General features: G+C 40.2%; 1 protein-coding gene and 1 pseudogene across 1 annotated transcript in view; both read left to right on the top strand.

Annotated features, from left to right (window-relative positions):
* Window positions 1-1,788: 1,788 nt before the first annotated feature.
* Window positions 1,789-12,664, top strand: part of SMC3 (structural maintenance of chromosomes 3) — a 37,570-nt gene continuing 26,694 nt past the window's right edge. The window contains exons 1-5 of the mRNA XM_074382868.1: window positions 1,789-1,943; window positions 3,001-3,076; window positions 8,598-8,636; window positions 10,104-10,171; window positions 12,320-12,391. Of these exons, the coding sequence (XP_074238969.1) occupies window positions 1,929-1,943; window positions 3,001-3,076; window positions 8,598-8,636; window positions 10,104-10,171; window positions 12,320-12,391 (270 nt within the window). The 5' untranslated portion in view covers window positions 1,789-1,928. The remainder of the gene's footprint in view (window positions 1,944-3,000; window positions 3,077-8,597; window positions 8,637-10,103; window positions 10,172-12,319; window positions 12,392-12,664) is intronic.
* LOC120362587 (small nucleolar RNA U13) lies at window positions 11,266-11,363 on the top strand (annotated as a pseudogene).

The raw sequence follows: 12,664 nt of genomic DNA on the forward strand, positions 1-12,664 counted from the left end.
TTGCACTCCAGCCTGGGTAACGAGAGCGAAACTCCGTTTCAAAAAAAAAAAATAAATATAATCATAATAATACAACTAAAATCTAAAAATTAAATGTTTAGATTAGGTGCAGTGGCTCATGCCTGTAATCCCAGCATTTAGGGACCAGAGGTGGGAGGATAGCTTGAGGCCAGAAGTTAGAGATCGGCCTGGGCAACGTAAGGAGACAGGTGTTTATTAAAAAAAAAAAAAAAAAAAAAAGTTAGCTGGGCTTGGTGCCCGCAGCCTGTAGGCTAAGGCAGGAGGATGGCTTGAACCCAGGAGTTCAAGGCTTCAGTGAACATGACTGAGCCACTGCGCTCCACCTGAGTGACAAATCGAGATCCAGTCAAGAAAGAAAGAAAGAAAGAAAGAAAGGAAGAAAAGAAAGAAAGGGAAGTGCTTAAATATTTATGTATTTATTTATTGTGAGACAGCCTTGCTCTGTTGTCCAGGGTGGAATGCGGTGGTATGATCTCGGCTCACTGCAACCTCTACCTCCCGGATTCAAGCAATTCTCTTGCCTCAACCTCTCAAATAGCTGGGGTTAAAGGTGCCCACCATGATGCCCCCGCTAATTTTTGTATATTTAGTAGAGATGGGTTTTCACCATGTTGGGCAGCCTGGTCTCGAACTCCTGACCTCAGGTGATCCACCCGCCTCAGCCTCCCAAAGTGCTGGGATTACACACTAGAGCCACTCTACCTGGCCTGTTATTTTTTCAAACCAAGGGCTGGATAGGATTTGATTCCGGCTCCAGATACAGGACTCCCAGGGAGATACCCTGGTTAACAGAAGCAGTTAGAAGGGTATTAAAAATAGTTCAATCTTGCTTATACCCATTACTGGAGATAGGAAGGAAAAAAAAAATAGTTCAATCTAGAAATAATTAGGGCCAGAAATGCTTCCAGCAGCGGGATTGGGGCAGGGGCTGATTTGGGTAGTTATTTTCTTCTCTTCCCAGGAAGTAATTTCAGAGCGGCCCAGTGATCCATTCTAAACAAATGTTTTTCTCCCAAGACTGATAGGGATCAGAAGGACCTAGGGCTGCCTCTAGCACCTAATATCTTTGAGGCGTTTTTTTGTTTTGAAAGTGGATTAAAAGCTTTCAGCCTTACCCAAATCTCTTTGTTGCAATTGTACAGATCTGCCTAGATTTATAGCAGATGGCAGAACAGAAACAGCTCCCTGGGGTATTAATTACGACATTACTAAAACAAATGTTCGAGCACTGACAAGTCCCTTTGGGGCTGTCCTCAGAGCGGGCAGTTCGGAACCAGCTTGGGGCGTGCTAAGACTGTAAACGTTCCTAGGGAGAGCGATAACAAAGAGGCAACGGGGAGTGGGGGGGCACGCGTAAAATTCCACTCGTCACCAGCATTCCATGAGTGCCAGGACTGGTACAGTCCGCGCGGGGTCCGCTTTTTTAAAACAGCGCGGAATCACGTGCCCGACGCCTCGCGGCACCACAGGCCCTTGGAGTCTCCCACTCAGCTTTGGCGCGGAACCTTTCCCCTCCTTGTGGACGCGACCATTGGCCCCGTGCTCGGAGGTGGTACGGCCAACCTTATGGTCATGGCTTCTCCGAGTAGAGCTTTTGACTAAGTCTCAGAAAAGCGTTAGCTACAGAATTCTATATTGAAATGAAATCCACCAAACAACGCTGTGGAAGACCCGTTTTGCCTAAAAGAAAGAGCAGATCTGAACTTCTCTTCCCCTACGCTCTGTGCGTGCTGCAAGATGGTTCCGTCCAAAGCGGACTCCTCCTCCACGAGCGCCGCCATTTTGTTTGGCTTGAGGGGAGCGAGCGGCGCTTTGGGGGAGGGGTCGCGTAGGCGCCTCACCCGACTTTGCCGCCGCGCAATTGCTGCTCCCGGCCGGGTTTCATTCCCGGCGAGGGGCGCGGAATCATGTACATAAAGCAGGTGAGGCCTTTGCGTCCCTTCACCCCGTCCTGGGCCAGTGAGGACCGCCGCGGGCTGGACCGGGGCTGGGCAGGGACTGTGTGGGGGAGGAGAGGGACCCCGGCCTCTCGAGTGTCGGGGCTGCGGGGTCGCGGAGAATTGGGGCGCTCCTCCGCAGCTCGGGCTTCCGCGCTGGGGCTCCTGTGGGGGAGTCAGGATCTCCGAGAGGTGTGGACAGGGCCGGCGGGCGGACCGCTGGGAGGGCCCCGGCCTTCCCGGGCGCCTGGAGAATTGGCGGGGGCGCCGCGCCGGGGCGGCCGCGGGCGGGAAGGGCTGCGTGGTCCTGCAGGGGTGGCCTCGCACGGGCCTTGCGCGTGGGATGTGTGGAAAGGCGACCTCCCCGGTCCGGGGGCGCCGGTGGGGGCACAGACTGGGGAGTCACTGTCACCGCGGAGGGCCGCTCCTCTGCCCGATTAAGCCGCGAAGTGAGCGGGACCCTCCGGCTTGCAGGATGCGGAGCGCCGCCTGCTTCGGTTGTTGACTTCTGTCATACGGTCTTCCCGCGCGGGAGTCCACCACGAAGAGGAGCCCGGGCACAGGGCCTTGGAAGCGGTTTTCTATTGGGTCTGTCGGGCTCTGAGCACTCCTCCTTTGGAACGTGGGGTCTCTCTCGCTGGCGGGTGTGACTGAAAGCTGCCCTCGCTGGTCTGGGAGTCGGGGAGCTGAGGCCGGGCGGCCTGCTGGATAGACGTGCTAATTTGCATTGCAGTGTTTAGTGTTCCAGTTAAGCTCACGTAGTGTTCTTGATTTTGAAAGGTCCTTAACAGTTAATAACTGTAACTTCTAAAAAAATTAAAAACGCGAAATCCGGTAGCGTTGCATTGACAAACGTTACCGATAAAAGGACTTTTTGAAAGCAGGTTTTTAATCACCGCTTTCCAAAGTGAATTTTTCTTACATGAAATTGCAAGTTTTCTATATTGCATTAAATGAGAAGAAAGAAATGCAAGAGAAAAATGTTAATGCATATGTTATTTCTTTTTTGGGTGCCTTCCCAAAAATGTCTTTTATTTATTAGGTGATTATCCAGGGTTTTCGAAGTTACAGAGATCAAACAATTGTAGATCCCTTCAGTTCAAAACATAATGTGATTGGTAAGTGTTCTTGGTTTACTGGATCAGATTTGTAGTATTTACAGGTAATGTAAATTCTGTCCATTTGTATATTGGCTTAAGGAGACAGAAATTGTCTTTGAATATTAAAGTTAAATATATTTTTCTGCGTGAAATAACTTCTGTTGCACTGATGAATGCTTATTTTAATAAACTTAAAATGTTTGGATAAGACATAAGTTACACATTCTTATCTGGGTAGCCTTGTATGTATGTGTAAGAATGTTTTAAAGCATTTGAGCGCTTGTGTTCACGTTATATATCCTAGCTAAAATGATTACTGTTACCTTATTTCAGAGACAGACAATTTTTATTCACAAAGTAGATCCCAGGGTTCTCCGTCCATCAGTGGCTAAGGACAGACCAGGTAGCTAGGTTGGAAGAGCATAAACTTTGGAGCATAGCAGAATGGGGTTCAAATCCCAGTTGTGGCATACATTCTTTTTCAGACTTTAAGGTCTTAGAAGCTTCAGTTTTCTCATTTGTAAAGTGGAGATGATACCTGTCTCATAGGGCTGTTGGGAAGGTTAAATTAGAAACCTTATGTAAGTGTGACCATAAAGGGTTAATGATGATTGCCATCAACAATATTTTGTCATTTTAGGCTGTTTAGATTGTAGTATGCATTTTGTTGATACAGCTAACAAAATGTTTTCTGACATTCTGCTGAATTTTTAAAAAGATAGATGAAAGGAGTGGCTCTAGATACCAGAAAAACAGACTTCTGTTGACACAGTTTTGCTGTACAGAGTCCATGCTAAGAGGTGTATTAGTTTGCTTAGGCAGCCATAACAAAATACCCTAGATTGGTGGCTTAAACAGATTTTTTTTCTTGCAGTCCTGGAGGTCAGACATCCATGACCAGGATACCTGCATGGTTAGGTTCTGGTGAGGATCTCTTCCTGGCTTACAGGCAGTTGCTCTCTTGCTGTATGCTCACATGGCCCCATCCTCATGTCCTTATTTAATCATAATCATCTCCCAAGGGCCCTCATCTCCAAATACTGTCATATTTGGGTTTAAGGTGTCAATTGTTTCAGGGGACACAGTTCAGTGTTGGCGTGAGCGAGATTCATATTACTGTTTCCAGAAGATCCGTAGAGAATCATACATACTTTATTTTGTATAAAATGATAAAATTGAAGGCAGGTTTTTTTTGCCTTCAGTATATCAGTAACAGCCTTGTAGTTGGGAATAAAGAAGACATACCTTTTTTTCCCTCTTGTGCTCTGTCTCCTGAAGTCAGCTAATTGAATTGGTATGCCATAGGGTGGCATAAATGTACTGGGGTTTTGCTTATATACATGAACTTATTTTTTCATCTACCAAAAAATCATTAGAAAGTAGAAAAATAACAATAGTTTTCTGTTATTTAACATGCATATTAAAATGGATCTCAATATTTGTGTGATTTTATAAATGATCTAAAAATAACATTAGCTAGAATGATTACATTTTATCTATAAAGGCCATCAAATATCATTGTTTTAGCTGTTATCAGGTAGCTGTTTACTGCTGTGATTACAGCATTAGATAACCATTACTTACTAAGCAAAATTGTTTAACTAAAACAAACGAACCCAAGATGACAGTACTGATTAAACCTGTTTTAAAACCAGGTACATTAATAATGTAAGAAAGACCAAAAGTAGTATGTATTGAGATTTGCCTTAAAAATATCTGGTGAAAGCATTCCACTTTGATTGTTGAATGATTTTGACTATTAAAAATTTCTGTTGTACTGATGTTGGTTTTAGGCATGAAACATACCCTTTTAACGTTTCCCCCCCAACCTTTTAACAAAAGAAATACATGTTAATTATAGAACATTATGGAAAAGCTAAAAGGAGGAAAATGAAGATAAACTATAATCCTTTTACACAGAGATAACCATTCTTTGTTTTTTACTGCACACCATGATTCTTCAGAGATAACCATTCTTTTTTTTTTTTTTGAGACGGGAGTTTCACTCTTGTTACCCAGGCTGGAGTGCAATGGCTCACCGCAACCTCCGCCTCCCAGGTTCAGGCAATTCTCCTGCCTCAGCCTCCTGAGTAGCTGGGATTACAGGCATGCGCCACCATGCCCAGCTAATGTTTTGTATTTTTAGTAGAGATGGGGTTTCACCATGTTGACCAGGATGGTCTCGATCTGTTGACCTCGTAATCCACCTGCCTCGGTCTCCCAAAGTGCTGGGATTACAGGCATGAGCCACCGCGCCCGGCCTGAGATAACCATTCTTAATAAGAAGTCTACATTTGTGGTTGTCCTGGTTTCCTAGAAGACAACACCGATAGGCTTAGCTGCTAAGACTTGAGTGGGAGGTGCACTTTGATGGCAAGAATGAAGGGAAAAGCTGGTCACAGATTTCTAAAGAAGACACAGCTGGTTTGCAGTCATGTTGAGTAACTTGTGGATTCACCATGCCTTAGAAAGGTCAGGTGGGGCTGGTCTGAGTGCAGTGGTGTTTACAGCTAATTGATCACAACCAGTTACAGATTTTTTTGTTCCTTCTCCACTCCTGCTGCTTCACTTGACTAGCCTTTAAAAAAAGAAAAAAAAAAAAAAAAAAAGGAAAGGTCAGGTGGTAGAGGAATGGATTTAGATTTGGAGAAGGGTTTGTCTCTTGGCACCCATCTTTTTCATTGCTCAAAGTTTTCTATGTCCAGCATTAATGCTTTCAAGCTTTTGGACTGTGATGCTCTGGGAACTCACACCCGGAAGTAGTCAGGGAATTAGAGCCTCCTTTGGGTCTTCACTATTCAGGAGGACCTGAACATACTCCTAAGGTAACTTGAAACTACTAGAGGTATTAGGAGACTGAGCCTCTCCATTGATTGGCATCCAAGGCCTGGGTTGAGAAAGGTGAATTTGGAGCCACATATAAGCTGTGTTTAGCTGAGTCCCTTTTTAGTCTTTGTATACATCTAAAAGTAAGCCTTTTTTTTAAAAAAAGGGCTTATCCTATAACTTGTTGGTAATCTGTTACTGTCCTTCAGGATAAATCTTGAATATCTTTCCTTATTAATTATTCAGCATCCTTTAAAATTGCTGTGTAGTGTTCCACTCTGTAGGTAGGAGTAATTCTTACAAGGAAATCCTTAAAATTTCAGTTATTTATTTATGGATGGATTATGGTTTGAAATACTCATTTAACGACAAATTGTCATCTTAAACATTTATTTAGAAATAGTTTCAAATTTACGGAAAAATTGCCCCAATAAGAGCTGTACAGAGAACACCCATAAACTCTCTACCTAGATTCACCTATTAACATTTTCCCCACTTGCTTTGTCATTTCTACTTTATGGACAGTTTTTTCCTTAAGATAAGTTACGTACACCATGGTCCTTTGAGGAAGGGTAATCTCTTTCATAATCATAGTACAATTTACAAGTTATGTAAATTTAATGCATAATAATCTGTCCAGTTATGGACAGATATGTTCTTGATAGCATTTTTCCCCCTCCAGTACAGGATCTAATTTAGGAGCAGGTATTGCATAGTTGTCATGCTTCTTTAGTCTCCTTTAATCTGGATAATTTCCGAGGCCTTCCTTTGTCTTTTATAACATTGTTATTTTTGAGAATTAAGACATGAGTGATGTGTCCTCAGGCTATCATATCTGAAGGCACGTGAAGTCTGTCTACCTCTTACTGATAATATTTTGATCATCCAGTCCAGGTCTGATGTTTCCATTGTGTAGGTATTTTTTCCCTTGCAACTAGTAGGTAATATAGACAGATGCTTTTGGACTGTGAAATCTTGTGCTGCTTATCAAACTTTCTGCCTGGATTTAGCATCTGTTGGTGACCCTTGCCTTTATTCTGATGGTCACAAAATGATACGATTTTTCATTTCCAGCACGACTTTAACATTTACCACTTGGCATTTGCTAATTCTCCTCCTTCCTTACATACTTATTTATCTTTTTATTATTGGTATGAATGCATGGATTATTCCCCCACCAATAATGTATAATTTATTTAGTTATATTGGTGCTCAGATTACCCCTAGATTTAGCTACTGAAAGCCCCCCTTCAAGCTGGCTCCTGTGTCTGCCATATGCCCCCCGCTTTTTTTTTTTTTTTTTTGAGACCAAGTTTCGCTGTTGTTACCCAGGTGGGAGTGCAATGGCGTGATCTCTGCTCACCGCAACCTCCGCCTCCTGGGTTCAGGCAATTCTCCTGCCTCAGCCTCCTGAGTACCTGGGATTACAGGCATGCGCCACCATGCCTAGCTAATTTTTTGTATTTTTAGTAGAGACGGGGTTTCACCGTGTTGACCAGGATAGTCTCCATCTCCTGACCTCGTGATCCACCCGCCTTGGCCTCCCAAAGTGCTGGGATTACAGGCGTAAGCCACCGCGCCCGGCCTGCCATATGCCTTTTTTAAAAAAGTACTTCCTTTCTGGCATGACATGAATGATCTTTTTGGGATTTACTTTCCATTAAAGGTGATAACTTTGAGGTTGATTTGCTCAGGATGTTTCTGGTTCAAGATTGAGAAGAGTGACATAGTTATTTATGAGTTTTAACACTGAAAATTTCACTAAACAATTACACTTATTTCAAATCAAAAGGATTTGATATACTTTTATGTAAAAAACTGCTTATATTTGAATTTTATTAGTCAAAAACGTGCCTTAAAATTGTCTATACTGGCCGGGTGTGGGGGCTCATGCCTATAATCCCAGCACTTTGGGAGGCCAAGACGGGTGGATCACGAGGTCAAGAGATCGAGACCATCCTGGTCAACATGGTGAAACCTCGTCTCTACTAAAAATACAAAAATTAGCTGGGCATGGTGGCACACACCTGTAGTCCCAGCTTCTTGGGAGGCTGAGGCAGAAGAATTGCTTAAACCCAGGAGACGGAGGTTGTGGTGAGCCGAGTTGCGCCATTGCACTCCAGCCTGGGTAACAAGAGCGAAACTCTGTCTCAAAAAAAAAAAAAAAAAAAAAATTGTCTGTACTTTTGTGATTCTGTGAAGACTACACATGTTAATATTGGGTTGATTGTAAACATGAGAACTCTTTAAGGATTTAAAATGATTATTTTAGAACGTTCGCAATATGTGAATCTTTAAATTGTTGATCATATCATGTATAGTTAAAATACAATTATAAATCCTTTGTAATATGATAAATTATAAGAATCAAGTAGTATATTTAGTTATTCCTATTCATTTTAAACTGTTGGGTAAGAGCAAAAGGATCAACTGTGAAATATCCTTAAAGAAAAAACTATTCAGTCTGTACAAAAATTGCATTCGTTTGGTGATTATACTTGTTTTATTGGTTTCTTTTGTTTGCTGTTGTGTTTAATTTCAGCTGTTAGGATGTATTTTAAAATTGGGTTTTAAAAATTTTAGGGTTTTTTTTGTTGTTTTTTAGTCTCCATTCACAGGAAGATAAAATTTTGAGTGTTTTTTAAAAAAGGTAAACAGTTTTAATTATATTGTTTTTTGTCTAAAATAACTTGTCCTTTTTGAAATTTTACAGTGGGCAGAAATGGATCTGGGAAAAGTAACTTTTTTTATGGTAGGTATTGTTTTTTTGAATTGTAAATATATTAAGACCTGGGTGTCTTAAGATAGTGTTTTAAAATCATTGATTTTCTGAGGTTTTGTCTGCATGAAACCCAAGAAATACTTTACATGGGATTGCAGTTTAGTGTAGAGGGTTTAGAGTGTACAAATCTGAATTCTACTCTGTACCCAGTGGCTAATTAGCTATGTTAGACTACATGTAGCTTCTCAAATTGTTTGCCACTTTAAAAGCAGAGATGTCGGATGTTTGCCCTGTCTGCCTTAGATGGTTTGTGAGAATGGAATGCAATAGTATATATGAAAATGCTTTTTAAACCTGAATGTGATATATAAATGTTACAAATGCACATATTAAAATGTATGTAAATACAGTAGAACAGTTGATGGTAGTGTTTCGGAAAATGGTTGATCTTACTTCACCTTTTAAAAAATGTTTTCTAAACCAATCATCTGTTAACAAATCCTTTGAGGAAAAAAACATTTTAACAAAATTAGACTGTTAAGGAGCAGGTTGAAAAATTTGAACTTTATAGTTGGGTAATGCTTGACAGAAAGGGGCATTTAGTGGACTGACTTAATAAGAGTAAAGGTTCTATCCCTTCTGTGCATACAAATCTGAAAGGGACTCCGTACCCTGTATGTCCTGTAATTTGGCAATGATGAGAGAGTGGACTGAAGTGGAAGTATTTCAGAATCTCCAGGGGATGAGGGTAGTGTGAAGTCTCCCTACCCCACCCATGTCTACAACACACACATTAATGTTTGCTTATGCATGTGCTTGCTGATGTGAGCACATGCCCCTTCCCCCTTCCTCCCATGCAGTGTTAGAGGTCTCTTGGGTGGACTGGGACCAGAACAGCTGAGTAAAGAGTTCCACTTCCTGGGCAGGGTGGTCCAGTTAGGTACTCTATAAGAAAGTAGGAATGGCCCCATCTTAAAGAACCTAAGTATAGTATAAGAAATATAGTAGAAGTTGGGCATCTCTAACATTTCCCTGTATTTCCTTAGTTTTATTTCTTTTGGTAAAGTATCCACTTAAGCATATTCTCAAAATACATTCTATTTTGTTAAAAAGGATTTTAACTCATACTGTTTATGTCTAGTGGGGAAAAAAGCAAATACCATGTTAACCTAATCAGTGTACGCTTTGAGCCAGAGGTGTACCTTAGTTTTGCTTGTCTATTTTCATGTATCGTGGTGTTTTCTCTTGATTCTCTTACTTTAAATGTTTGAATGAAAACTTTTCAGTATTTTTCTTATATCATTTCCTACCTGATTAGTCTGATGTGCAGGCACATTTTCTGCATTTCCTTTTGTCCATGTGGAAGAGATATTTATTTACATTGTCTTATTACCTGACACATACTGTTCTGTTGAGGTATGGGAAGTTATACATAAGTCATGAACCCCTCCTTTTTTTTTTTTAGGGTATATTAAATACTTGTTTTTGTATTTCCAGCAATTCAGTTTGTTCTCAGTGATGAGTTTAGTCATCTTCGTCCAGAACAGCGGTTGGCTTTATTGCATGTGAGTGTGACTGCTTTAAGATGTTGTTGATATTATATATATTTTAAAAATAAATTTTCCATACTAGTTAAAAAAACATTTGTTCAGGTTTCAGATTTTTTGTGAACAAGACACAGTCTATCTCATAAGTTTATTACTCTGCTGTGAGGTTTAGCCTAACATTAATGTCAAATAAAAGCTCAATTTTTATAGTGGTTAGGAGAAAATTACAGGATTTGCCTATAGATGGATATGTCCTCCATCTAAATTTCTTCAAGGATGTGTGATCTGCAAAGGCTTAAGCAGGTTTGCTGAGGGGAAAGAAGAGTTTGAGATTTGGGATTAAGAACTTTAAGATGCAGAACCAAAAGTTTAATTGGGAGCATAGAGAAACAACCATTGCAAACTAAATAATATACAAGTATTAGTTGTTTTAGCCATATTTATAAACATCATTTTCCAGTATGAAAAACAGTAGAGATGTTCTGCAGCTTATAGTGGGGTTATGTCCTGATAAACCCATCATAAACTGAAAATACCGTAAGTCAAAAATGCACATTAGCCTACAGTTGAGAGTCGAGCAAAATTATCTAACACGAAGTCTGTTTTATAATGAAGTGTTGAATCTCTCATATAATTTATTTTTATTTATTTATTTTTGAGACGGAGTCTTGCTGTCGCCAGGCTGGAGTGCAGTGGCGCAATCTCGGCTCACTACAACCTCTGCCTCCTGGGTTCAAGCGATTCTTTCACCTCAGCCTCCCGAGTAGTTGGGACCACAGGCGCGTGCCACCACACCCGGCTAATTTTTGTATTTTTAGTAGAGATGGGGTTTCACCATGTTGGCCAGGATGGTCTTGATCTCTTGATCTTGTGATCCGCCTTCCTCAGCCTCCCAAAGTACTGGGGTTACAGGCGTGAGCCACCACACCCGGCTCTCATATAATTTATTGAATCCTGTGCTGAAAGTAAAAAGGAGTGATTTTATGGGTACTTGATTTATAGTTTCTACTGACTAGATTGCTTTCCTACTGTTGTTGAGTTGAACCGTTGTAAGTCAGGGACCACCTATATATTTACAGTAATGTGAGTTGTAAGAGTATTTTATTAAATGGTTCCTTTCGTAGTTCATAAGCATGATGATTGGGTTTTCATGTTCATGTTAGTCATGTCTCCCTGAAACCTTGTTAGGACACTAGCTGGCAATGTGATGTGAAAAATAATAATATGAGTAATGGACTAAAGTAATTTTAGGATAGAAAATAATAAAAGACTACAGTAAAATGGTATAATTAATCATCCTTCTGGTTTGAATATTGCTTATTAAAGACTAGAAATTTCTCAGTATATCTTAACAATGTTTCTCACACATAGGAAATTATTTTGTTTAGCTGTTGTTCCCCCCTGCCCACCTTGTTTGGTTTGAATTTGTAGCCCCTTAATCAGAATTGATTTTCTATAGATAAATTCTTTTTAGGTTTTTCAGATTGCCATTAAAATAATAACCTCTTTGGTATAGTTCTTCATTGTATTTAGCTACTACATAGTAATGGTTTCTAGAATCTGGAAGGTATTTGTACTTGATACCATAGTTTTTGTGTCATAGATTGGTTTAAATGTGACACATATTAAATGTGTATATTTCTATAATAGGTTTAAAACTGTAGAATGTCTCAAATATTTTTTAAAGCCGGCTTTTGATAATTATCCCATGATTTATTAGGGTTTCTTTCCAATATTAAGATGAATCTGTAAGCAAAGAGCCTCATGGTGTATTCGCAAACAGGTAGAATTAAATGGTCCCAGTCTTGCAGTCTAATAAAGTGGTCTGTAGAATCAAATTTAAGGATATCTAACTTTGACATGTCTTGTATAGTTCTTATTTTTTGTTCAGAATCAAAAGCTCGCTTGAGTTTTGTTATCCTAATCTAATGTCTCTGCTATTTTGGCAAGAGGGATATATACTATCACTCTGGAGATACCCCCAAAATATGTTTCCCTCTTGCCAAAGCAGCAGAGACGTTAGATTAGTGTGTATGTATACATATATGAATCTAGTATAAATTTTTCTCAATTAAATCAGACTTGTTATCATGCCGTAGACTTTATGAAGTGTTTAAAGAATATTAATATATTAAATGGCAGATTTCTCACTTTTTTCATTTTTAGGAAGGTACTGGTCCTCGTGTTATTTCTGCTTTTGTGGAGATTATTTTTGATAATTCAGACAACCGGTTACCAGTAAGTAACTTGTTTTAAGTAATGCTGAGAATTTAATTGGTGTAGCTAATTTTCTTCATACTTTGAAACTTTTTTTTTTTTTTAAGATGGGGTTTCACTATGATGGCCAGGCTAGTCTTGAACTCCTGACCTCAGGTGATCCTCCCACCTTGGCCTCCTAAAGTGCTAGGATTACAGGCATAAGCCACCGCACGCGGCCGAAACTTTTTAAGTTTTTATCATTTATGCTATAGTAATTACATAGTTTACATACTGATTAGATCTGAAAATGAC

This window comes from Saimiri boliviensis, chromosome 12 (assembly GCF_048565385.1).
Source record: "Saimiri boliviensis isolate mSaiBol1 chromosome 12, mSaiBol1.pri, whole genome shotgun sequence".
NCBI lineage: Eukaryota > Metazoa > Chordata > Mammalia > Primates > Cebidae > Saimiri > Saimiri boliviensis.